Below are 27,475 nucleotides of genomic sequence, written 5' to 3' on the forward strand. Positions count from 1 at the left end.
GGTATGAACTTTACTTTTGCAACATAATAAAGTAACCTGATATTGCATAAATTTAAGGCTAAATGTAATTGGAAAAGATGTGCTCTGAAATAGTTAAATGGTTATAAGAGTGTAGTTTCATTCGAAGTATAACAACTTTTATCATATTAGAAGATTTTTCAAATCCTAAGGGTCATATGTTGCATATGAATTGACCAGATCGACTCAGGAACTGTTTTTTTCCCCAGCAGTATCCACAGTCAGACCTTGAATGGAAACTCATGTTCATATAAAAGATCCTTTACACAAAACCCAATTATTTTTAAGATGCAAAGCTTATACAACATACAAGTTCTGATATGATATATATGTGAAGTATGCAAGATTAGACATGCCTCCCAATGACCACATTTTAAATAAAGTGTTCTCTTTCTGGGTTGTGGAAAGCCCAGTGCCTTTAAAAAAAAATGCTTTGCTGTAAGAAAACAAATTTAAAGGGACAGTAACTAAGAGCCTACTGATACTATGTTAAACAATTTTAGTATTTAATATACAGTATTCTTTTCTATCTGTATCACAAAGAAATATTAGTGTAGACTATATAACTTCATACTCAACAAGTTAAGATGTACAAAAACAACATGAAAGGAAACAAAGTAAATTTTATCTGACCCATAAAACAACAGAACCAACATAAGGCAGACACTGACCATGCTTTTTGGCTTAAAAGCTTTTGAAGCTTTGAAAATGTTACAGAACAGTCCCTAAAGCAACATTGCTGGCACCAGCAGGATTTCATATTCTACAATTGTAAAGTAAGTTTAAAAATCCTGTACTGTACTATAACTTACTAAGCCTACACCACTTATTTTTCAGTATCTCTAGTATAATAATATTGGGTTTAAATGCCCAAATCTATGTGCATTAGGATGCTCTGCATTCATGAAAACTCTCCAAACCAAAGAGCAACCTCAGAGAACTAGAAATATTTACCTCAGGACAAGCCAAATCCATGATTACACATATAACAATGCCTCTTAAAACATATTACAAGTATATAACCAATTTTATTTGAAACTCTCGTCTTTTTTATAAGACAAGGCAAGAACAAGAACTTCTTAACAGAAGTTAAATTTGTGGCCCTTTACTACCAACATTTAATTTTTTTCATGTGTCCACTATGTCAGCAAGAATAATTTTGAACTTTTTTTTTTTTCCAGAAATCTGAGGTTAGCAAGAAAAGAAAAAAATCAAGAAAGTCAATAATACCGTGAGTGTTTTATATAGAAGTACATTACTAAAAAGAGCATTTATTTTCTGGGAAATGATCTTATTAAGCAAAACTGGTTGCTACTTAAGTCAAATCTATCAAATTCATATGTAATGCCAGCATGTTGCCTTCTAGGGCTTAATGCCATCTTAAAGAGTAGGTAAATGAAAAAAAAAAGTTAATAGAAAAGTAGAATGTTTAATGGCTTTCCAACCTCCTTCCCTCATGTTCTCTTCTCGAATAATTGGAGATGTCAGGGTGATAGTGACTTGCATTTTGGGTTCCACACATGAATTCAAAATTATTGCCGCTTCAGACACAGCACATTTTATATCATACTTCTCAGGACTTATAACCTATGTAATGAAGAGCACAAAAAATTAGCTGAACTTTTACATTATCAGACAAAGCAGTTTCATTATGGCTCTTTCATTTTCTCACCATCTCAAGCATTTTTACTTATTTTTAGAAGTTTTGTTTTTCGTTTTTTTTTTTTTTTAAAGTCATCTTTACACCCAACATGGGGCTCAAACTTAAAACCTTAAGATCAAGAGTCGCGTGCTCTACTGATGGAACGAGCATTGAGGGCCCTACCTCAATCCTTTTATAAGGAGTAGATAATATACTCCTCCTCCAAGAAGCCTTACAATAATGCAAATATCATTCATCTCTTACTATACTTTCCTTTTACAATTCTTTCTTGAGCTAATATTTACCATTATTTGTATCAGGAGTTATTTGTGTATGTCCCTCTCAGATTATAAATTCTTGAATAAAAGAAACACTGCTGTGTTTACTACTGTACCTTCAAATTGCATCTGGGTAGTTAAGTTCTTCTACATCTGCAGAATTTGAATGAAACTAAATAGATCCTTGAATTCAACCATTCCCACTGTATGTACATTGTGAAATCAACACATCTATACATCATAATTGGAGAGCAAAAAGTCTTGATTAAGATCCAGAAAAACCAAGATTCACTGTAATTTTATAGATATAGATAAGCCCCAGTTTCCACTGTAATTTGATATAGATAAGCCCCAATTTCTATGAATGAATGCTTTACAGAAATCACATTGAGTGTTTATAGTACAATATTTAAGTTCAAATTCCAGCTATTACTTTACCAGTGTTGTGAATATGGGCAAATTATTTAACTCCTCTACCCTGTTTCTGTAAAATGGGGACAGAAATTGTTACCTAACCTGTAGAACTAAATGAATTAACTATATAAAGCCCTTAAAACAATGCCTGGTTGGGGCACCTAGTCAGCTCAGTTAAGTCTTTGACTTTGGCTCAGGTCATGATCTGGGGGTCTTGGGATTAAGCCCCATGTTGGGGCTTGTGCTCGGCGGGGATGTGCTTGAGATTCTCTCTGCACCTCCCCTTCCCTCCCCCAGCTCGTGTGCTCTTCCTCAAATAAATAAATAAATAAGATCTTAAAAAACAAACAAAAAAAAAACCAGTGCCTGGTACATACTAAGTACTATATAAATGTCAACTATGACAATGATGATGAAGAATTCTTTTTTCATTCCCTTGTATAGTAAGTACAGTCTGATTTGGAAAGGGTATTTTGCTTTTAGTCTAACTGCTTGATTATTTCCATAGGATGGATATATTTCCCTACTTCGTAGTTTTATTAAGCATCATTTTTTTTTTTTTTTCAGATTTTATCTATTTATTTGACAGAGAGAGACACTGAGAGAGATCATCAGACAAGGGGAGTGGGAGGGGGAGAAGCAGGCTTCCAGCAGGGCAGGGAGCCCTATGTGACCTGAGCCAAAGGTAGATGCTTAATGACTGAGCCACCCAGGCGCCCCCAAGCATCACAATTAAGATCAAGGTATTTCTGGCAAATTATGTAATTCTCTCGAGGCCCTCAAATCCTATTGCCCTAGCAGCCTCAACAGAGGGATAAAAAGCAGACACAATGCCAATTCTTCTGGTTCCTAGCACTTAAAAGACTCATCCACAATGAGAAACTTCCGTATCCCGAACAATGGGAACATAAAGCAAACAACATTAAGTGTTAGCTGTCAGAGCTTAAGTTCAACACTGTGGTTCACTATCCCTTTTGTTACCAGTTGCTCTGCTGTGGTCAGGTACTATTTATTCTGACTCATTGCTGTAGAATACACATTACCAATGAAATGTCAATCCTTGGATTTAGAATACCTAATTAAACTAACTTTTAAAACCAAAAAGGTTTTAAAATAAATTATATACATTAAATTATTCAAGAAATATATTTCTTTCAAAATTTATTTTAGGGGCACCTGGGTAGCTCAGTGGGTTAAAGCCTCTGCCTTTGGCTCAGGTCATGATCTCAGGGTCCTGGGAATGAGCCCCACATCGGGCTCTCTGCTCAGGGGAAAGACTGCTTCTCCCTCTCTCTCTCTTTGCCTGCCTCTCTGCCTACTTGTGATCTCCATCTGTCATATAAATAAATAAAATCTTAAAAAAAATTTTTTATTTTATTTAGAGAGAGAGAGAGAGAGGGAGTGTGCTGGGGTGGGTGAGTGTGTGCTGGGGATGGGGGAGGCAGAAGGAGAGGGAGGGAGAGTCTTGAACAGACTGTGCTGAGGGCTGAGCCCAATGTGGGCTTTGATCTCAAGACCCAAGCCAAAACCAAGAGCTGGACATTTGACTGTATCACCCAGGCTCCCCAAGGAATATATTTACCTTAAATCCCAATCTGAGATTATGAGACTAATGTGTAACATTTTTTAGAATTCAAACTTAAAAAGTTTGCTTTTGTAAGACCAAAAAGGGGGATATTCTACTAATTGTGCATTGCCATGATTTGCTGGACAAAGATAGAATTCCTATCATTATAAAGACAGAAAAAGAAAAGTAAGATCAGGGAAATTCAAATTGGAAAGACTATTTCTTACTGTATTTTATTAAAAAACATGTATTCAATTAAACAGGCAAGAGGTTCACAGATTTTAAAAATTCAAGCTTGTTACACAGGGGCTTTGTTTTTAACAAAAAAAAAAAAAAAGAAAAAGAAAAACCATTTTCTGTCAACAACTGCCTTCTCTCTTATGCTTCAAATCTTGGAAAAAAAACCAGGATGAGGACATGTGCTACAATTTTACATTTTTAAATAAATTAGCACGATGGCTTCATGTCAAATGCAAGCACAATAAAACCTAAAAAGGCAAACTAGAAAAACAGTCCTACCAATTTGCACAACGAAGCAAAACAACAACAACAACAACAACAACAACAAAAACCAACCCCCCCACCCTGGCAAAAAACAAAAAAATCTCAAAATGGAAAGTCAAGCCAAAAATTTAAAGGCTGGCTTAGGTTTAGGCTGAAGCACAGTTAGTCCTGCCAAAAACTTCTGAACCAGACAAGGGGTAAAAATGAACATTTCCATAATACTTACAGCAAGCTGTTTGGGTAAGTTTTCTGCAATACGGCTTAATAATGTCTTTGAAGGTTTCTCAGAGCACAGCAAAACAAGGTTGACATTTCTATCTCCTCGGAGAAGTAATCCTTTTGCCAATACTCCCACTCGCAAAACTCCTTTTAAAGCTCTGTGGTGAAATCAAATTATACTATGACATTTGTCTTCCCAGCCATAGCCATGATAATCTCTAAATATATAATAGTAAATTAAATAATTTTATGCTATCAACTACAGTTTAAAAATATTTAATATTTTTAAGAAGCAGCCTTCATTTCGATAAGATATATAGATAAATAAATCAAGAACTAAGATCTCACGGGGACAATTTCAAAGAATATTAACATTTCTGTGTCTCATTTTACAAATCAGAATAAGAGTCATGGTTCCTTTTTTAAAAATCTCATGACCCTGAGACTGAGACCTGAGCTAAGATCAAGAGTTGAATGCTTAACTGTCTGAGGCACCTAAGTGCCCCAAGAGTCATGTTTAATATAATGTAAAAATATTTCCAAATGGTAAAAGGAAAAAGCACAACGTAAAACTTGATATGAAAGATGTTTCCAGGTGTGCCTGAGTGGCTCATTTGGTTAAGTATCTGACTCTTGATCTTAAGGTAATGAGTTTAACCCTTGTGTTGGGCTCCACAGTGGGCCTGGAGCCTACCTAAAAAAAGTTTCCAAAGCTTAAGTTTCTTCATGCTTTATGGTCAACGAACTAAGGAAACAAATTGCTAAAACAAGGACTGAATGTGGGACAGATACAACAAAGGAAAACGGAAGAGCAGCTGAATGCAATTATGAAGGCGGCTTTGAAAAAAGCTTCAAAATAGTTTTATATAAATTAAAATAAAATTAGTAAAATCATAAGATTGGAGATTTTAAGCAACTATGTTATTTATTTTAGCAAAAAGCAGCTAAATACATTAAATATCTACCCAAACAAGACATGTACATTCATACCAGAGAATTTTTAGTCTCTGTAACTTATTTCAAGTCTAAGAAGTACATGGAAAGAAAAACAAAAAACAAGCAAAGTAACTCTGAAAACACACCTGTCTTTACCTCCCTCTTTCTTATCATCTCCCTCTTTGCTCTTGCTCTTCTCATGTTCAGACAAACTGTCTGAAACAAGTTTTAAAGCACGTTCAGTGATAGAAACAATTTTCTGAACTGCCTGTAATTCCTCTTCAGTTGGATAAATGGTTGCGTGTTTTGTCATTACATAACGGTCATCAGATGAATCAGGACGACGTAAGGGCTAGAGAAAAAAAGTTACTTCATTTAAAAGCAGTGCTTCCTGGGCAAAAATAAACATATTTTTCAACTATATGTATGTTTGTCATATCTTTTTAATAAAAAAGTCAACTATGCAAAATGTCCCCTTAAAATTATCTTCCGCTTTTCTACTTCAGTAAAAACAAAACTGCAAACTTTGGAAAGTTATACTATCAAGAGTCGGATGCTTGTTTATGTATGCATTTGTTTATCTCTGTATGTACACATACTTTGCCTGAACACCGTATCTAAGGTTATGGAAATACTTCTTATTCAACTTTAAAGATCGTTGATTGTGAAATTTTTTTTTACTTTGATAAAACAGGTCTTACAAATGCTTGTTCTGTGTAAAGACAAATGAGAAAGAGAGTAAGTTAAAGAGGAGGACTTTGCTGTTTCTCCTAAATGCTCTCTGGAAAACAACAAAAAATTCTCTAGTTTTGTAGTCGGAACTTCTATGGAATGCTCTTCATAAGCTGGTGTCTCTTCTCTTACACAAGCTTCTATAGAACACAAACCTCAAGATGCATTATCTTTCCTATACTTTTCCTAGTACATCAACTGTGATGCTCAAGTTGAACCATTTACATACCCCTTATCCTGCACTCAATTCAGAAGCAGTAGCAGGTTTTAGATGGTCAGGTTTTGAAGAAGGAAAGAAGATTCTCAACAACAGGTAATGGGAAGATAATAATTTTGAAGGCAAAGCAGCTGCCTTCAAAAGTGATTGCTCTCGCAAACGTCAAGAAAAACAAAGGAAAGAAAATCTCTAATGTTAAAGAACACTTGACAGAACAAAAGCTCCGCTCCTGTTTAGCTTTTAAGGTTAAGAAAAATTCATGGACACTCTATGAAGTCCTTTATAAGACATGAGTTAGAAGCTATAATAAAAGGAGGGAAAATTCTAAATCAGATGAAAACCTTACACTGACATTATGAGACTATTAAATCTAAGAATTAGTCTCCCCAAACTGTTATCTTCTAATGCTGAATCAATCTTAACACTTTATCCCCTAAGTAAATTATGTGTACACTTACTGCAGGCCCCTGTGGCTGAGGAGGCATGCCTGGTCGGACTCCCAGAAGGCCTAATGGGCCTGGGGGACCATGAGGATAGCCTCCATCAGGCATTCGGCGGCGATCATCCCAATGGTGTTGTTCTTCCTCCATTCTTCTCCAATACATGTCCTCTTCGTAGCGTCTGAAAACAGAGAATGATATTACAAACCTTATTACAAGAAAAATACAACCCAAGAACTTACATCAATAATGACAAAAAATGCAATTAAAAAAACTGTCCCAGATCAGCTTAGCTAACACCTTCCTTTTTCCCGCGTGTAACTAATATCCTTTATTTGCTTTCATCTACAAATGGATGCAAGTATGAGTAAAAAGAGGTGAGAAAACAAAGAGAAAAGCAACACAAAATTTCATAGCCTGATGTCAAAGCCAAAGGAACAAACACCAAAAACCTCAGAGCTTCCTTCAATCTCTCCTTTAAGATATTGTAAACTTAAATGCCTACCTACAGTGGCTGGACCAGTAACGTGTGTGAATGAAAAACCTGAAGCACACATTCAGGAATTTTCTTCCTGTCTCTATAGAAATGTGCTCCCTCCTATTTTCTATGTAGAGAGAACCTCTTAAGACTATTTTTAATTTCCCCATTTATGATACAGGTATACACAAATTTGTCTACTGAGGAAAAACAACAGTGCAAGACAGTGATGAATGGCAACTCACATTCTGTCTCATTTGTGGGGACATATTAAGGTTGGGGAGGACTATGGTCAAGTAGAAAGCACGTCTGTTATCTAGCATTTAAATAAAAATTTTAAGGGGGGAGGAGAAAGTACATGTTCTGGCTAAAGAGAACAGCTGCTACTCAGCCCCAATTAATTACTGCCATAAGGGAATACAGGGTTCCAATCCCAAGATCATCAGGATTTTAATGTTTTTCAGAATCTTTAGTGTTGGTTTAAATTAAAAATACTATGTGTATCAAATGAAAAGTTCCATGGGCTGAACCTGGACTGTGGGCAGCTATTGTATAATTTCTGCTTTAATGGTCATTTTCAGAATCTAATTTCTTTTTTACTACTCACTCTCACTTCTGTCTTTACTTTTAGCTTCAAACTAGGGTACCGATAACTACAAAGAGAAATTATGTCTCTAATGTAAATTTTGATAGGAGTAAGGTTTTCCTAGACAAATTTGTTTAATGTAAAAGAAAGAAGCACACTTCTCCAAAATCAAAAACAAAAACAAAAACAAACCCAAGTATGCTTCTCATGTAGCTCTTTAGAAACTACCAATTTCCTCAGATTGGGAATAAGCAGTGCTTTTTTGGGTCATCTGACTTAGAAGTAGTAGAGAAACACAATTCTCTGTTATTTAGGCCTTGAGAGAAAATGAATAACAGGTTGAAGGCTCTAAAAAACTACACTTATCCAGTTTTGAATAGTTTATTATTATTATTGAACACAAATGTTTAAGTTATATAAGGGCAGGGATTTTTATCCATTGTTTACCGATTCATACTCAGTGCCTAACACACTACATGCAATTTTCTAGCACATCGTAGGTGCTTAATAAATATTTGATATATCAACAAAAGAGGAAAAGTTCCATAACTAAGTACAGAGAGTTTCAAATGCATTACAAAGGCAGATTATTCACAAAAAATGAGACTGATATATTTAAACATATTAAAAAGTAAAAACCAATACATAACAGTAAAAACTATCTGAAGATAACACATTAATAATAGGTTAATTGCTACAATATAGTGTCTGTACAAAATAATAGTTAAGTAAGTAAACAAATAAATAAAACCCAGGCAATTTACTAGAGAGGAAATGTAAATGTTCAAACATGTAATAAAATTCAATATGTGAAATAAAAAGTGGTTGACAAGGATGTGGAGAAAAAGGAACCCCTGTACACTGCTGGTGGGAATGTAAACTGGTGCAGCCAAGGTGGAAAACATTAAAAATAAAAATATCTTATGATCCAATAACTCAACTACTGTATAACTAACCAAAGAAACTGAAAACACTAATTTAAGAAGATACATGCACATCTATGTTTACTGAAGCATTATTTACAATAGCCAAAATATGTAAGCAACCTAAGTGTCCACTGATGGACAAACAGATAAGGAAGATGTGGATGGACACACACCGGAATATTATGCAGCCATAAAAAAGGATGAGATCATGCCATCTGCAATAACATGGATGGACCAGAAAGTATTATGCTAAGTGAAATAAGTCAGACTGAGAAAGACAAATATATGATTACTCTCATATGTGGAATCTTAAAAAACAAATGAGTAAACAAACAAGCGAAATATAGAGAACTGATATAAACATAGAGAACTGATGTTTGCTACAGGGAAGGGGCATGAGGGGATGGGCAAAATGAGTGAAGGGGAGTGGAAGATCCAAGCTTCCAGTTATGAAATGAGTAAGTCACAGAGGCATAATATAAGGAATATAGTCAGTGATATTGTTAACAGTGTTGTCTGGGGACAGATGGTAGCTACATGTGTGGTGGGCACATATGAAGTATAAACTTACTGAATCAGAATGTTGTACACCTAAAACTAATGTATTGTGTGTCAACTATATTCAAAAAAGCTTTTGGGGGCACCTGGGTGGCTCAGTGGGTTAAGCCGCTGCCTTTGGCTCAGGTCATGATCTCAGAGTCCTGGGATCGAGCCCCGCATCGGGCTCTCTGTTCAGCAGGGAGCCTGCTTCCTCCTCTCTCTCTGCCTGCCTCTCTGCCTGCTTGTGATCTCTCTCTGTCAAATAAATAAATAAAATCTTTAAAAAAAAAAAAAAAAAGCTTTTGAAAATTTGCCAGTAATATAATTATAATTCAAACTGAACTGAAACAAATTTGAAAAGATTTACCTTTCCTATCCCAAATTTCAACTTTGAAAACAAAACCCAACCAACCAAAAAAGGATTTCATATTTCTCTCTCTCATTGGCAGAGAACTTTAATGTTGTAGCAGCAATTTTAAAAGTGTGGAAATTTCCAAGGACTCCAGATGGTCCCTGAGGCTCTGTCAGCAGATCCATGTCTTATTAAGACATCATACACCTTTTCCATTCTTAACTCTCTTTTGAATGTATAGAGGAGTTATCCAGAGGCAGAATGTGGTATTGCAACAAAATGAACACAGAAGCACACATGAGAATCATGCTGCCTTCTTTTAAGCAAGACATTTAAAGGGATTTGCAAAAATGTAAAACAGTATCATTCACACAATTCTGGTGAAGAAATAGTTATATTACGATCAATTTTCACCAAGTTATATTTATTAAATATATGCAATGTAATATAATTAGTCAATTTGTTTATATACATATTTTTAAAGATTTTATTTATTTGAGAGAGAATGAGAGAGAGTGGGTGAGCACAAGAGGTGGGGAGGGGCAGAGGGAGAAAAGCAGACTCTCCGCTGAGCACGGAGCCTGATGTGGGACTTGATCCCGGGACTCCAGGATCATGATCTGAGCTGAAGGCAGCCGCTTAACCAACTGAGCCACCCAGGCACCCAATACATTTATATTATAACAAATATAATTAAAATGTCATTTTAATTTATTTTTTATTTTTTTTATTAAAGATTTTATTTATTTATTTGACAGAGAGAGATCACAAGTAGACGGAGAGGCAGGCAGAGAGAGAGAGAGAGGGAAGCAGGCTTCCTGCTGAGCAGAGAGCCCGACGCGGGACTCAATCCCAGGACCCTGAGATCATGACCCGAGCCGAAGGCAGCGGCCCAACCCACTGAGCCACCCAGGCGCCCCTATTTTTTTATTTTAAAAGATTTTTATTGGGACGCCTGGGTGGCTCAGTTGGTTAAAAGATTTTTATTTATTTATTTGTCAGAGACAGAGGGAGAGAGAGTGAGCGAGCACAGGCAGACAGAGAGGCAGGCAGAGGCAGAGGGAGAAGCAGGCTCCCTGCCGAGCAAGGAGCCCAATGTGGGACTCGATCCCAGGACGCTGGGATCATGACCTGAGCTGAAGGCAGCCACTTAACCAACTGAGCCACCCAGTCGTCCCTAAAATGTCATTTTTAAATGAATTCATAAATATTAAATTTCTCAGTTTTAATTTTTTAAAGATTTTTTAAAATTTATTTATTTGACAGACAGAGATCACAAGTAGGCAGAGAGGCAGGCAGAGAGAGAGAGAAGGGGAAGCAGGCTCCCCACTGCGCAGAGAGCCCGATGCGGGGCTCGATCCCAAGACCCTGGGATCATGACCTGAGCTGAAGGCAGAGGCTTTAACCCACTGAGCTACCCAGGCGCCCCTCAGTTTTAATTTTTTTTTTTTTTAAAGATTTTATTTATTTGACAGAGAGAGAGAGATCACAAGTAGGCAGAGAGGCAGGCAGAGAGAGGAAGGGAAGCAGGCTCCCTGCCGAGCAGAGAGCCCGATGCGGGGCTCGATCCCAGCACCCTGGGATCATGACCTGAGCCGAAGGTAGAGGCTTTAACCCACTGAGCCACCCAGGCACCCCTCAGTTTTAATTTTTAATACAGTGAAATCCTGACAGCTATAACCCACATAAACAAAAACTATTTGGAGTCTTTAATAATTACTGAGTATAAAGGGTCCTGAAACTCAACTGAGTTTATCTTTATTACTATTCTTCAACTATATCTTCAATTATTATCTTCAATAATTATATCTTCAATAATTATCTTCAGTAATAATGGAGTATAAAGGGTCCTGAAACCAAAATATCTGAAAATAATTGAAGTTAGAGTACTCAGTATAGGCAGAAGCATGGGTTTCCTTCAAACAAATATTTCTATTTCTGGAAATATTATTATTACCAACATAAAATCATAATTTATGCAATAATATAGCCTCAAGCATGGTCAATGTAATAACCATGGTACAGAAACACTGGAAACAACCCAAGTATCTAACAAAGGAGGACAAGCTATAAAGAAAATTACACATTCATATAAGAGAATACTATGCTGTCACAAAAAAGAAAATAATCCTAGCTTAATTTTTAAATTGACGTATAAATGAAAAAAGTGAATTATAAAATGTGTACAGGGGTGCCTGGGTGGTTCAGTTGGTTAAGCATCTGCCTTTGGCTCAGGTCATGATCCCAGGTGCTGGGACTGAGCCCATCACTGGGCTCCCTGCCCGGCAGGAAGCCTGATTCTCCCTCTCTCACTCCCCCTGCTTATGCTCTGTCAAATAAATAAAAAAAAAACTTAAAAAAAGAAAGCGTACATTATGCTTATTTTCTGAAATATATATCTATATCTATAGATACAGATATATTTAAAAGATTTTATTCAATTGACAGAGAGAGTGAGTATATACACAAGCAGGCAGTGTTGAGAGAGGGAGAAGCAGGCTCCACACTGAGCAGGGAGCCCAATGTGGGGTTCAATCCCATGACCTGGAGCCCCTGAAATAATATTTTATTTATTTATTTAAAAAAATTTTTTTAAAAAATTTATTTATTTGACAGAGTAGGCAGAGAGGCAGGCAGAAAGAGAGGAGGAAGCAGGCTCCCTGCTGAGCAGAGAGCCCGATGTGGTGCTTGATCCCAGGACCCTGAGATCATGACCTGAGCCGAAGGCAGAGGCTTTAACCCACTGAGCCACCCAGGCGCCCCAATATATTTTAAAACTTGTACAAATACTCCTAGCAGCAGTATTCATGACACCCCAAAAGTGGAAACAACACAAATGTCCATCAACTGATAAATGAACAATGTTACACATTCTTATGACGGAATATTATTAAGCCATGAAACAAAGTACTGTTACATGCTAAAACATGCATGAATCTTAAAAACACGGTGAAGTGAAAGCAGGCAGAGAAAAAACACCATACATCGTATGATTCCATTTATATGAAATCTCCAGAATAAGTCTAAAGATTTATTCATTTGGGGGGGGGTGGAGTACACAGAGGGAGAGGGAGAAGCAAACTCCATGCTAAGCAAAGAGCCCAATGGAGAACTTAATCCCTGGAATCATGACCTATGCTAAAGGTGGATGCTTAACCAACCGAGCCACGCAGGTAACCCCAGAATAAGTCTATAGACGGACAGTATATTGTGGTTGCCCAGGGGTAGATGTAGGGGTGGGGGGAAAATAGGGAGTGACTACCAACGGGTTTATGGTTTCTTCTGGGGGGGGGGGTGACAAAAATGGTTTTAAAATGGACTGTGGTGAAGGCTGTACAACTCTGTGAATATTACTTAAAAACCACTGAACAGTACCATTTAATTTTTTCAAGTAACCTCCACACTCAATGTGGGGTTTTAACTCATGACCCTGAAATCAAGAGTCACATGCTCTACTGACTAAGCCAGCTGAGTGCCCCTGAATTATATTATTTAAGGATATGCTGGGGCACCTGGGTGGCTCAGAAAGTTAAGCACTTGACTCTCTGATTTGGGATCAGGTCATGATTTCAGGGTTGTGAGATCAAGCCCCATATGGGTCTCTGCACTGGGCATGGAGGCCACTTACAACACACTCTCTCCCCTCAATGCCCCTCCCCAGCTTGCATGCATTCTCCCCCCTCCCGCCAAAAAGGAAAAAAGTCATCAGTTATATCAATAAAATCAAACATTAACATATCTCTGGAAGACATGTTTTCTCCTTTCTTCTTCCCTATAGCCTCAAGCTTCTATGATAGATGTTTCTTTTTAAAAAGCACACAATTTTGTCTAGAATCTACCAGATCCTATACTCATATTTTTACCATGTAACCAAATGTTCTATTTTGTTTTAAACTGAGACATTTATTTATAATATTAAACTATTCTGGGATACCTGGCTGGCTCAGTCAGTAAAGCAGGTGACTCTTGATCTTGGGTTTTTGAGTTTAAGCCCCACACTAAGTAGAGTACAGTTTATTTAAAAAAAAAAAAAAAAAATCTATATATAATTTAACTATTTCTTCATGCACTTAATATATGTAAGATACCACTTATACTTAATATATATAAGATACCACCAAGGCCACGGTCAAATACTAGAATAGCCAATAACTTCATTGTAATGCATTTCTTTCCTATACCTAGGATCTTCCTGAAAAGTGAAAACTTAAGTACATCAAATAAATCTGGATTGCTTTGAATGGGAGTCACTCAGAATAGCTAAGTTTTTTAGAAAGGCTGAACCACTGTCTATCATGGTACTAAAAGTTAAAGATACTACCTCATTTCCATTCTCCAGCGTTCTTCTTCTTCTCGTCTTCGCCAATACTCTTCTTTCTGCATTTGCTTCCTCATTTTCTCTTCTTGAATCTTTCTGGCTCGAATACTGGGCTTTACTTCTACTTGCAAATCTGGATTTACTTTTTTCTGTCAATATGGACATTTAAAAAATCAGCTGGCCCTCTAATAATCTACACATATTATTCATCAGACAATCCCCCATATTCTTTTATCATAGAGGTTTTCAGTTGCAAATTTTTCATTGTAAGAGTAAAATCAGTAAAATAAGTTGTATTAGAGGAAAGATTCAGAATACATTAATAAACATCCTTCTTTCCCTCCCACCCCTAAATTCTTAATTGTCTACATTTACAATGACATACTTAGTATCTAAAAAGTACATAACTAACCAATGGAAGAAATTCTTCGTGAACTAATGGATATTTCATTTTCCTTTACTTGTTTGTAAGCAGATGATTCTACATGTCTGACTGTGGAGGTTAAAAAACAGACTATTTTAATTTTTACCGCCTCTTTGTTTAGAAGGGAAAACATGAATCTAGTGCATTAGTCTAGGCTAATTAAAAACTTTAAATAATGTGGATTTAACTTAACATCTGAAGTGTTTTCAATGAGGAATTCCTCATCTTAAAATTCATTTTAGTGGGAATTTTACCAAGACAAAGAAGGTAAATAGATGGAGACCTAATACTTCTTTCAAAATACTTTATGTAAAGCAATTATCTATATATACATGATTACTTGATCCAGGCAATGTTACTTTCACTAAAAATGATCAAATATGGTCATACTCTTCTTGACTAAGTATAAAAAACTGATCAATAAAAACCAAACATCTGAATGTGAGACATGACATGCTAATGTTAGCATACAGTTCATGTACTGAGTTATATTTAGATGTTTTGTTTCCTATGGAAAAGGTTCCAAGCGGTGTTTAAAAAAAACATCTTTTTGTAGAAATACTATAATAACAGAAAAAAAGATGAAAAAAAATTTTTTAGAAGATTTTATTTATTTAAGAGACAGAGAGAGTGAGTGAAGAGGCATGAGAGCGGGGAGAGGCAGAGGGAGAAGCAGACTCCCTGCTAAGCAGGAAGCCTGATGCAGGGCTCGCAGGACCCTGAGATCATGACCTGAGCTGAAGGCAGCTGCTTAATGGACTGAGCCACCCAGGTCCTCCTGAAAATTTTTTCAAGAGGGGGAGGGGCAGAGGGATAGAGACTCTGAGATCATGACCTAAGTTGAAATCAAGAACTAAACATTAACTGACTGAACTGTCCGACAGTTGAAATTTTACTCACTTTATATTGAAGTCTGTGTCTTCGCCCTTTTAAGTGCATCTCCTTAGCATTGGGATCATTAAAACTGCACTCGCATAATTTACAATGGAATCGAATTACTTTTCCCTCATCATTTCGTACCTTGACATGGGAAAAAAGAATTCAAGAATCATTAACAAAATACTATAGTTAAAGATTTCATTCATAAACCCTCACAGATTCTGTGATGAATATATGTAAACAATTAAATTTGCATGTATTTGCTTTTGATATTAACTTTAATTTCAATACCTTTATCTATGTGTAAACATTTAGATTTAAATGCAACTGGATAATAATTCTCTAATAAATTCTCTAATAAATAGTGAACAACTGCTACTGGCTAGTTATTGCTCTTGGAGATGGAAATAAGAGAATTAAAGACATTATTTTGGCATACAAGTTTCTACAAAGCTTAAGATCTTATATATGTAAATTTATGGAAAATCAATGTCAATTTTTTCCCAAATGTACAACCAGTTAGGAAGAGAAGTACAGGGCTATTAAGATATCTGTAATGGATACTAGGTTCAAATTATTTGTGGAAGCTTTTAAGACTGGCTCTGGATCCAATTCTCTGAAGTTTTGGATTACTTAATTGACAAATATCATTAAAGATTAAGGTGTCCTGGCCATATACATTTCTTTAGATAACCAAACCTTACTCTCTTAAGATCTGACATTTTAAAAATGGTTTTAAAATGGACTGTTATAAACTATATTAATCCACTTTTCTATCTGGCAAAGACAACATAGTATGTAATTTTTCTTGATGGGAGGGAAAAAATGAAGAACTATTTAACAAAAATCTACAATATGTTAGGAACTATTCTAGGTACTGTTATTAAATCTTCACAACTTTGGAAATATCCAAGTTTTACAGATCAGGACACTGAAGTTCAGAGAACTTACATATGTTCTATAATACAGTGAAAGTAAAGAGTAGTACTACACCACTCTATGTTGGGCTTTTTGCTAATAGCAAATATCTATCAGGCCCCTCCAATGTTCCCTCATTCCTCAATTTACTGAGTTTACCTGTAAAACAGGAAGATTTCTAATCAGCTTGACAAATCAAATAAACATGATCTAATAACTCAGCAACTTTAATTTTATACATGAAACTACATGATTGTCCAGAAAGAAATACTCTATTATTTTGTGGTTCACAATTTTTTTTTTTACTCTTTATACGCCAGATACTTGAAGGATACAAGAATGCCTACCAAACAAATAGAAAGTTATCTTACATCACAGTGATGGTGTTGGTAGGAATAAAGTTAAAAAAAAAAATTATGATGTCACTTAGGCAAGCTTAAAGAGCAAGAAATTTATTTATTTGAGGGCAGAGGGGCAGAGGGAGAGGATCTTCAAGTGAACTCCCTGCAGAGGGTGGAGAGCACCATGGGGCTTAATCTCACAACCTGAGCCAAAACCAAGAGTCAATCGCTCAACTGACCACCATCCCGGCGCCCCAAGGGCGTGCTTTTTAAAATCTTTTAACAAAGATTCCTGTGATATTCCTTTATAAGTAACCTAAATCTAATTTTACACATAAAGCATTCCTGCAACAAAATGACACTTTTTGGGAGGGGGGGGTGCAGAGGGAGAGAATCTTAAGCAAGCTCCATGCCCAGCACAGAGCCCAACATGGGGCTCAATCTCACAATCCTGAGATCACGACCTGAGCTCAAACCAAGAGTTGGACACTTAATCAACTGAGCCACCCAGGTGCCAACGAAGTGACACACTTCTTTCCTGTACTAGTCTCACAGTGATGGTATTCTCAAGTCAATACCTCCTCCACATAATCATGGCCCACTGGCTGCACATCACTCTGCAAAGCAGCAAGAGATGCAGGTGTGACTGGTTCTGAGATGGTGTCTGGCTTTACTTCTGGAATCTGTACAGAGGCAACAGGAGTGCTTTTAACACATTCGGTTCCTTTTAAGTCTTCTGTTTTATTTCCTGTTGATTGCAGCTTATTCCCACCTAGAGGAACATAAAAGAATTACAGTAATTTTCGTTTTTCTTTTGTAAATGTATAATCTGATACAAAAGAAATTTCAGATAAAGTTCTATTTTTTTCACCATTAGTCCAACTCCTGGTTGACATACATCAGAATTTTGAAGAACACATCAACCACTTGGCCTTTTTCTCCTGTTAATGAAATAGATACCTGGATTTTTTCCCTTCTCCAACAACCAATGATTCTGTCCCCACCATGACCCTCATAACAACAAATACCTAAAAGGGGACAGCAAGTACCTAAAAAGGTAGGGTCTAAGCACAATTCATGTTTGTATCCCTAGTTCCCTCCCAAGCAATTAGGTGATAGGATATCACCCAGTCCTGATAATATAAGAATTAGATAATGTAGCTGCTATTGAGGTACCAACAATTTAAGGGAAGATACAAATAAATACTATGTTAAGTGCTATAGTAAGTAGGAACACAGTGAAGTGGGAATGCTTAAAACAAACAAACAAACAAACAAAAACCAAACCCCCACCCTCCCAAAACAAAACAAACAAGCCCATGGACCCTTTATCCTCTAACATGATCCAGTTAGCAAAGGGTGTGTCACTTGAGCTGGGCTTTTTTTTTTTTTTTTAAGATTTTATTTATTTATTTGACAGACAGAGATCACAAGTAGGCAGAGAAGCAGACTCCCGGCAGAGCAGAGAGCCTGATGCGGGGCTCGATCCCATGACCCTGGGATCATAACCTGAGCCAAAGGGAGAGGCTTTAACCCACTGAGCCCCCAGGTGCCCCTTGAGCTGGGCTTTAAAAGAAGAGTAATTAAGTATGAATTTGGCCCAGAAGAAGGAAGAGAATGATGTCTAAATAGAATACCATGCACAACAATATGAAGTTTAAAAGACTATGGTAAATTCAAAGAAGACATCAGCATCAATTACTATGTAGGCAGACGTGATGACACATTCAGACTATGAAGGCCTTGAATGGATAATTAAGGAACATAGTTTTTTCCTACATGCAAGGAGAAGGCCACTGAAAAACTTTTAAGCAGGAGACTAGAACAATTTGACATGTATTTTAACAAAACGACTTTGATAAGCTTGGAGAGACTGGATGTGGTATAAGACAAAGCTCTGAGGAAGAGACTTTGAAGGCCTAAAACAAGGCAGTAGCTATGAAGAAAAAACACATCTTTTTGTAGAAATAACTATAATAACAGAAACAAAAGGACTAAGTAAACAACCGAAGGAGACAATGAACAAGTAGAAATAATGTCAGTAAAATTTTCCACGTGAAAAAAGCAGCAATTTGAAGAGATTATTTCATGGCATTCTTGTGACAGAATCAGATACTGGATGCCCACAGAAACCCATATAGATAATAACCAGGTAATTCCTACAACATAGCTTGAAAAGGTGGGAGTTTTGAGTTTGCCCAAGAGATTTTAAAGTTACTGCATACTGGAATGAATGAGACCACTTGTGAATACTGGGTGAGAAGAGTGAGATGAGAACTAGAATCAGAATTTTAGAAGCACCACCATTTAATGAACAGGAAGGCAGGTGACCCAAAAGAGACACTTGAGAATGGGGTGGACAGAATAGAGACTTTAAGCTTTAAGGCACAGCAGTCAACTGTGTCAAATGTCAGAGGAATCACCAGTGTGAGACTGAAAACTGGTCACTGGATTTGGCAATTAGATCTTTGGTGACTTCTGAAAGCAGTTTCAAAAGAGTAGAGTGCAAACAGTGGAACAGACTGAGGACTGGATAAGAAGTAAAGAAGCAGACAGAGTAAGAATCAGACTGCAGCGTGGGAGGATTACAGTAATGAGAAAATGTCTGGGTTTTTTATTTTGTGTTCTTTAATTTCTCTTACCTTTTTTAAAGACTATGGAAGACAGAGGTAAACCAAAGGAAGAAACCATTAGAAGATGGAGGACTGATTAAAAATTCAAGAGAAAAAAACAGGTATGTGATCAAATAAGACCCCAGAGAAGAAGGGGGTTGGGTACAAGAGCATAAAACAGAAGGGTTAGGCCTGGCATGGAGGAGAAACATCACTTTGACAGAGTTAGGAGGAACACAGAATCTTCAGTACTTGCCAACAAAGTTTATTTTGGGTGTAGATGTTTTCTTGGCAGCCATATTTGTAGGCACTGCTGATACTTTAGTGTTGGATGTGCTATTAAGAGACGAGTTTCCTGTAGTTGTAAGACCTTTCACTGAAGAAGTTGCAATTGATGAAGTATTCACAGTACAATTGCTTGCTGCAATGCTTGAGGGAGAGGCGGTCGGTTTTGAAGCAGACACAGCTGTTGAAGAAGTAGCTTGGCTAACAACGTTTGGTTCTGTTGAAGGAATAGGTTTACCAAGTTTTGTGTGTAATTTAACCACCTACAAAATAAAAGCACATTTGTGAGGAAACTCAAAAAGCATTGATTTTTAACTTTTCCTAAAAGAGTTTATTTTTTCTTTAGAAATCAAGGAAATGGGTACTTATCATTTTAAATAAAAACCCTAAAATATATATATACATACACACACACACACATCCTCTGCTTTAAACAACATAAACTAAGTAAAATCCAGTCCTTTTTTGAGAACTCTGTGAATACCCTTGGATGCTCTGAGCATGACAAGAGGAAAATAATCATACAACAAATTTCCAAATGGAAGAATAAATGATCAGTTTAATTCAAAGGAAAAAAGTCTCCAATCTTTCCCTCTTTAAGCAATGACTATTTGATGTTACCTTTAGGTATATTAGCATATAAACAAGGCCTATAATCCACTCAAAGTTTTCAAGTTTTAAAGACACCTATATTTAAACCCTCCATTGAAAAAGTAAAAGAAAAAAGAGTAAGACATAAGGGTGTGTGGGAAAAAACACCTACTTTCTGATGCTTAGCACCACGAATGTGGGCAGCATATGCATCTGCTCCTGTACAAGACACATCGCAGAGCTCACAACGTAACTGATTCTGAGTCCCACGAGTAGAGCTGTTGCTGCTGCTGGTATTCTGTGAGGCTTTCAATGCGGCTTCTTTTTTTTTATGTTTCTGTCCTTCTAAATGTTCTTTGTAAGTCTGTTTCAAACAAAAAGGATAAATGTTGCTTTGCTAATTTTCTATCTATATCATTTGAAATTATTTAATTCTCAAATCTCTAGTACTCATTTAATAATGCGGGCTCAACAACTATAAAAGCAACTGAACAAGAGCATGTGGGATTCCCTATAGATGTGATGTACCTGTAGTTCTCTGTACTTTGCTTACCAAGAATACACTTATCCAACACTTTGATCTGCAAAGGACTTTCATACATAGCCATATTAACAATATAAGGTAACCACGCCCAGTTTTAAGAATTTGAATCTTCTACAGCTTATGTATAATGATGGACAGAGTGACCATTCCACAAACTATTTAACTGTAGAATTAAGAGGAGAGAGGAATGTACCTATATCATGAAAAAAAAAAAGTTACTGAATGGTAACAAGACATTTTATGAACAGGTATGTTTATTTATAAAACTAACTTTTCTAACTCAGAATGTGTTTTCATATAGAACCCATACCATCCTGAACAAAAACTTATCTAAAATACAAAACAGCCAAAATTACATATATTTGCAAGGAAAAACAGTATTATTGTAATATTAGCCAATAAAATAGTGAAACTATATTAAAAACTATCTGGGGATGCCTGAGTGGCTCAGTCAGTTAAGTGTCTGCCTTCGGCTCAGGTCATGATCCCAGGGTCCTGAAACTGAGCCCAGGTTGGGATCTCTGCTCAGAGGAGCGCATCCTCCTCCCTATCCCTCCTGCTCCTCCTGCTTGTGTGCTCGCTCTCTGTCAAATAGATAAATAAAATCCTTAGCAAAAAAAACAAAACCAAAACAAAACTCTAAAAAACAACTGTCTGGAATCAGCTGATAAAAGGCAGCAGATTTATTAAAATGAGGAGGTTAATAAGGACTGCTGTTTCTTTTTCCTTGAGTGGGGCCAAATAGTTCCTCTTCCGTGTTTTATTTTTAAAATTGTTCTTAAGACAGACGTATCATTAGCATAAAACTGTATATTCATCACAGAATTTCGGAGCTGGATGGAACTTTAAAGATTACCTAAAACAATGATTTTCTAATTTTTAAACAAGAGAATCCTTTCTCCAAATGAAATCTTATGCAGAAGTAGGGGAAGTTGCTCTGTTTTTGAAACAAAGAGGGAGATCTAAGACCCAGTCATCTGATTCTCCTCTCAATATCTACAGTGGCCTGAAGTGGCTCCATGAAGCAGTCTGAGCCTCAATTATTTAGGGCAAATCCTTAATAAGTGAGGAAACAAAAGCCCAAAGAAATGTAGGTCTCCAACTTGTCCAAAGCCACAAAGTGGCAGAGCCAGGTCTGGGAACCTTAAACCTGAACGTTACTCTCTCTCCTCATGTCCAGACCTAGGTTCGAACTTAAAATGCCAATGATGCTTTTCTCATTAGCCCCTTAAGGCACTGCCTCCGACATGCAGAAGTATCCCTGGCCTATTCTTTCATAAAGATCTAGGCACTCCAAACTGATGGTCAGCTTTATAGATATCATTCTAAATGCTACTTTTTACCTATGATCCTAGACCCATGTTCTATCATATATGGGTACCAGAAACTCAACACATCTCTTAGGCCTACATTTGCCACTCACGGCATCATCCCCTCTCAACAGCCATTGCAGAATAGGATATACTCCTTCCATGTTTAATCATGGGTCCCTGCCAACATTCCCTACCTCCTCCTTCTCCCCCCACCATGTAATCACAATGAAACGATTTCCTATCACACTCAAAATAGGGAGAAACAAGGTTTTATGAAACTGGTCACATATATTAAATATTCCATAATTATTCCCTAATTTGTGTAACTCAGGGAATGCTGGTAATTGAAAATAATCTAAAAACTCAGTATTAAGAAGCAGATACAACTAATCTAGTAAATTAAGAAGAATGTATATAGGTGGGGCAGAGACAATATAACTGAAAGAACCTACTACAGAGGCAAAGACTGTTCCTTTCCCATAATATGCCTTTTATCTTCCAAACTGCTTGTCAATTCTTATATAAAAAGACATTCTTAAAGAAATTAAATAACATCAGGATAAGGGTTCAACACATTAGACTTTATAAACACTCATGCCGAAATCATATTTTAAGGTATAACAATCAGGAAAAAAAAAAGAAAACCTAAGGAAAAAAGGGAATAAATATTTTACATGCTTCATTAGTTGATATTTTTGAAAAAGACACTTCCCCACATCTTTCTTGTTCCCAAAGTTTCTATTCCTTCATTAAGGAAGTTACACAGAAATAAGTAACATTCTATAAAGCATATAGAAAAGTTAGCCTTATTAGAAATGTTATTCTGCAAATAAAAAAAAAAATGTCATCTTGCAAACTACAGATTGTTAAAAGAACTTATTTTAAGGACTTTCAAAACTCCAGAAAGACAATTTTCTTCTGCTATTTATATGCTCCAAAAAATAACACATTTGACAAAGTCCTCTCATCTTTAATTCAAGTATATAAAACTGAATTATCTCTACGGTCATCCTTTCTCAGCTACAACATTCTATTCATATAGTCATGGACCTCGAACAAGAGCTAAGGAAATCAAAAGCCAACTGTGTTAAGTTGAAGAATTTTGTATAAAGGCTTTACAGAGCAAGCTGTGACAATTAAAAGAAATAAAAAGTCAATCTTAGGGGCGCCTGGGTGGCTCAGTGGGTTAAGCCGCTGCCTTTGGCTCAGGTCGTGATCTCAGGGTCCTGGGATCGAGCCCCGCATTGGGCTCTCTGCTCAGCAGGGAGCCTGCTTCCTCCTCTCTCTCTGCCTGCCTCTCTGCCTGCTTGTGATCTCTCTCTGTCAAATAAATAAATAAAAATCTTAAAAAAAAAAAAAGTCAATCTTATCCCCAACCCTAATTAATTTTAAAATTAAAACTTTTAAGTTAAAGTTTTATTTAAGGGGCAAAGTATCTTTCATGAAAAAAGTATAATTTGCCCGTTTTCATTAACATAATCATTTCTAAGGTTTTTTTAAATAGCTTTTTTTTTTTTTTTTTTTTTAATTTGACAGACAGAGATCACAAGTAGGCAGAGAGGAAGGCAGGCAGAGAGAGAGGAGAAAGCAGGCTCCCCGCGGAGCAGAGAGCCCGATGTGGGACTCGATCACAGGATTCTGGGATCATGACCTGAGCCAAAGGCAGGGGTTTTAACCCACTGAGCCACCCAGGCGCCCTTTTTAAATAGAATTCTTATGTCTCAATACAAATACTTCTTAAAAAAAGACTATTTAGTGAAATATGTGTATGTGTTAGCTAAAGGCTAACAGGAAAGAAAAGGTAAACCTTTTCTGTGAGTGTGAGAATATCAACCATACTTGACTACCAAAAATAACTTGAAGGCTGGTGGTAAAACATACAACATAAGTACCTGTGGTCCAGCACAGCTGATCTTACAAACATCACAATAGTGAATCTGGGGCGGTTTGGGAGGCTGTTTTGGTTTCAGTTGTTTGTTTTGGAATGGTGCTTTTTTAGTAAAGGTGGTCCCTGTCCAGGCAGCTGTTGCAGCAGCAGCTGCCGCCGCCGCCGCCGCCTGCTTCTGCTGCTGCTGCTGCTGCTGGTAGTAGGAGGACGCAGCTGAATACACTGCTGCTTCATAACCTGAATAAGACGTACCTTACAAACAAAATCAAACAAAGATTACGTTACATAATTACAACAGGCCAAGTTAAATGCGTTGAATTTAAATTCAATAAATTCTGCTAGTAAAGGCAGGTTTACATGTGCATATTTACAAATAATGAGTAACTCACAAAACCTGGAAAAATTATAAGTCAATCAACAAATTTTTAACTCAACACATGTCAGGTGTTATAAAGATCTATAAGTGTAAGGAGTGTAAGATTTGGTCTTTGACTTCGAGAAACTTCCCAGTTGGTGGGATACAACAGTGATAAAATGTACACGGTTACAGAATCTGTTAGTATTTCCCCGAAGAGAATTCCTCTGCATACATTTGGGAAGGGCTGAATTTGAAGGAGAGTCTGAACTAGGATATTAGACAGGAAAAAAATTCATTTAAGTATATGCTTGATGCCTGAGAGGACAGAAGATTTAAAGGAACAGAAAAAGACTTTGAATCCCGGTGATTGAGTGATGGGTTGTGCAACTGATAAAAGCAAGGAATTGACAGAAGCTGCTTTGGAGAAGCAAGGTGAAGAAACCTTCGCAGAAGTCTGTGATGTGAAGCTGGAGTTCAGATGAATATGTAAGATAACAGACAAAAAATTTTGGAATTAGGAACGAAATACATTGGTTCTCATTTTCCAAAAGAAAAAGAGCACTGTATTTTCTGGCTGAATGAATGGATTGATTCTATCCATATGGATTCCATCCATACATTTCCATTGTTAAAGTCTCTAATGAATAAGCACAACAAGCTAGTTACTGATACAGACAAAACTTATACATGTTGCTTACGTTCAGCAATTTATAGATTTAAAAATCTATAGAAGTTTTAAATTTGACAAAGTTACTGATTTTACTTATAAGCCTATCTCAAAACTAGAAAACTTATCCCTTTTCTAAACTGAGGTCTCTGGAAATTTGGTAGACTCCCTATTTATCGCACAGCAAGACTTCTTTTTTTTTTTTTTTCCTGAAGTGGAATTGAGTGGAGCAAAGACATGTAAGGCTCAAGAAAAATATTCCTAGTTGCCAAGATGACACAGAAGAACTAGTTAAGGAAAACTAAACTTTTTGGTCTCTCAAATGCAGACTGCTATGTTGAAAAGACTTATGACCCACTAGCTCTGAGGCCATCTACATACACAGGAATGAAAACATGAATTGGAAAGGTGAGGATTTAAGATGCGTGATAAGTGAGAATCACAAGCACCTGGAACTGGAAATATCTAAAAAACAGTGCAATCAAGTAATTTGCATGAAAAGCCTTCCTAGACTTTTATGTCAGGCTATTAAATTATATAAGTGCTTATAAAGATAGAAAGTATTGTGAGAAGAAAATATCTAAAAGTAAAAACATGAAGAGGCAGGTAGGCATATTAATAATAAGCATATGATCAGATAAGAAACAATCAGATAACAACTGATATAACTGATCAAAGGAGAAACTACAGATCAATAAACTCTTCTGGCCAGTCTTACCAATGTCCTATGGTACTTAAAAATGTGGCAGAAGACCAAATGTCTTCAAAGTGATAGGCAGAAATATGCAGTTTAAATTTCACTTCTAAAGCACCATAAATTGTCTAGTTAAAATTAACAAAGCTATTTTTAAGTTGTAACTGGCTAGGACCGTGATTTTTTTTTTATTAATTTTATTTTTTATAAACATAATATATTTTTATCCCCAGGGGTACAGGTCTGTGAATCACCAGGTTTACACACTTCACAGCACTCACCATAGCACATACCCTCCCCAGTGTCCATAATCCCACCCCCCTCCCAACCCCCCTCCCCCCATCAACCCTCAGTTTGTTTTGTGAGATTAAGAGTCACTTATGGTTTAGGACCATGATTTTTATATGAAAATTTTTAAAGATATTTTCCAAATGACTAGCTGTTGTGTACAGAAACTGTAAAAATACCACTTAAATGTAACCTCATGAATTAATGTATCAAGAAGATAAAAAGTAGCATAAGGGCAATAGCATCCTATAATGCTGGATGACCAGGACTTTCAGCTTTTTTTTAATTGAAAATCCACAGTATTCAGTGCAGTGTTCCAGACACAGTGAAGTCTTAAAACAGATCTATAAGACAACTATTATTATTCTTACTTGACAGATAAGAAAACAGGCTAAGAGACTGTGAGGCGCTTTCTATTTTTTAAAAAGGATTTTATTTATTTATTTGATAGAGTGATCACAAGTAGGAAGAGAGAGAGGGTAAAGCAACTCCCCACTGTGCAGAGAGCCTGATGAAGGGCTGGATCCCAGGACCCTGAGATCACAACCTGAGCTAAAGGCAGCGGCTTATTAACCCACTGAGCCACCCAGGCACCCCTGTGAAGTGTTTTAAACACTGAGTTATTTAAACCATAAAAATCACCACGCTAAGCTTAATATTTACAAACTAATCTTCATTTGCTTATCTGTAGTCTAAAACTAATAAAAGGTAAGCTTAACTATATAGCTTACTACTTAATCTCCTATGACTACTGGCAAACAAATGTACATTTCTCATAAAAGCACTACTGGAAAGTAAACATAAGGTTGCATCTCTAAATAAAAGCTCAATTTCTGAGGGCTAAAACATTTTCACTTAAAAAGTACTTTTATTAGGAGCACCTGGGTGACTCAGTCGGTCAGCATCCGACTCTTTATTTAGACTCAGGTCATGATCTCAGGGTTGTGATATTGAGCCCCATGTTGGGCTATGTGCTGGGCGTGGAGCCTGCTTGGGATTCTCTCTCCCTCTCCCTGGCCTCTAGGGGGAAAAAAGTACTTTTATTAAAAATCCTTATCAAGGGGCGCCTGGGTGGCTCAGTGGGTTAAGCCGCTGCCTTTGGCTCAGGTCATGATCCCAGGTCCTGGGTTCGAGCCCCACATTGGGCTTTCTGCTCAGCAGGGAGCCTGCTTCCTCCTCTCTCTCTGCCTGCCTCTCTGCTTACTTGTGATTTCATTTCCCTCTGTCAAATAAATAAATAAAATCTTTAAAAAAAAAAAAAATCCTTATCAATTAGGGGTGCCTGCATGGCTCAACTGGTTAAACGATTGCCTTCGGTCAGATCATGATCCTGGAGTCCCAGGATCGAGTCCCACATCAGGCTCTCTGCTCGGCAGGGAGTCTGCTTTTCCCACTGATGTCTCTCCTCTCATGCTCTCTCTCTCAAAACAATAAATATAAAATCTTAAAAAAAAAAAATCCTTATCGGGGCACGCCTGGGTGGCTCAGTAGGTTAGAGCCTCTGCC

At 36.8% G+C, this 27,475-nt stretch overlaps 1 protein-coding gene across 3 annotated transcripts in view; it reads right to left on the reverse strand.

The window, feature by feature from the left end:
- The window catches only part of ZFR (zinc finger RNA binding protein), an 88,089-nt gene that overhangs the window by 28,696 nt on the left and 31,918 nt on the right, over window positions 1-27,475 (reverse strand). For all 3 annotated transcript variants that reach the window (XM_047729323.1, XM_047729322.1, XM_047729324.1), the window contains 10 exons: window positions 23,967-24,214; window positions 20,390-20,581; window positions 19,598-19,889; window positions 17,308-17,501; window positions 15,492-15,611; window positions 14,171-14,316; window positions 6,986-7,148; window positions 5,725-5,930; window positions 4,650-4,800; window positions 1,464-1,605 (listed from right to left, as the gene is read on the reverse strand). In XM_047729323.1, coding sequence (XP_047585279.1) covers window positions 1,464-1,605; window positions 4,650-4,800; window positions 5,725-5,930; window positions 6,986-7,148; window positions 14,171-14,316; window positions 15,492-15,611; window positions 17,308-17,501; window positions 19,598-19,889; window positions 20,390-20,581; window positions 23,967-24,214 — 1,854 coding nt within the window. The remainder of the gene's footprint in view (window positions 1-1,463; window positions 1,606-4,649; window positions 4,801-5,724; window positions 5,931-6,985; window positions 7,149-14,170; window positions 14,317-15,491; window positions 15,612-17,307; window positions 17,502-19,597; window positions 19,890-20,389; window positions 20,582-23,966; window positions 24,215-27,475) is intronic.

Source organism: Lutra lutra, chromosome 5, assembly GCF_902655055.1.
Source record: "Lutra lutra chromosome 5, mLutLut1.2, whole genome shotgun sequence".
NCBI classification, from domain to species: Eukaryota; Metazoa; Chordata; class Mammalia; order Carnivora; family Mustelidae; genus Lutra; species Lutra lutra.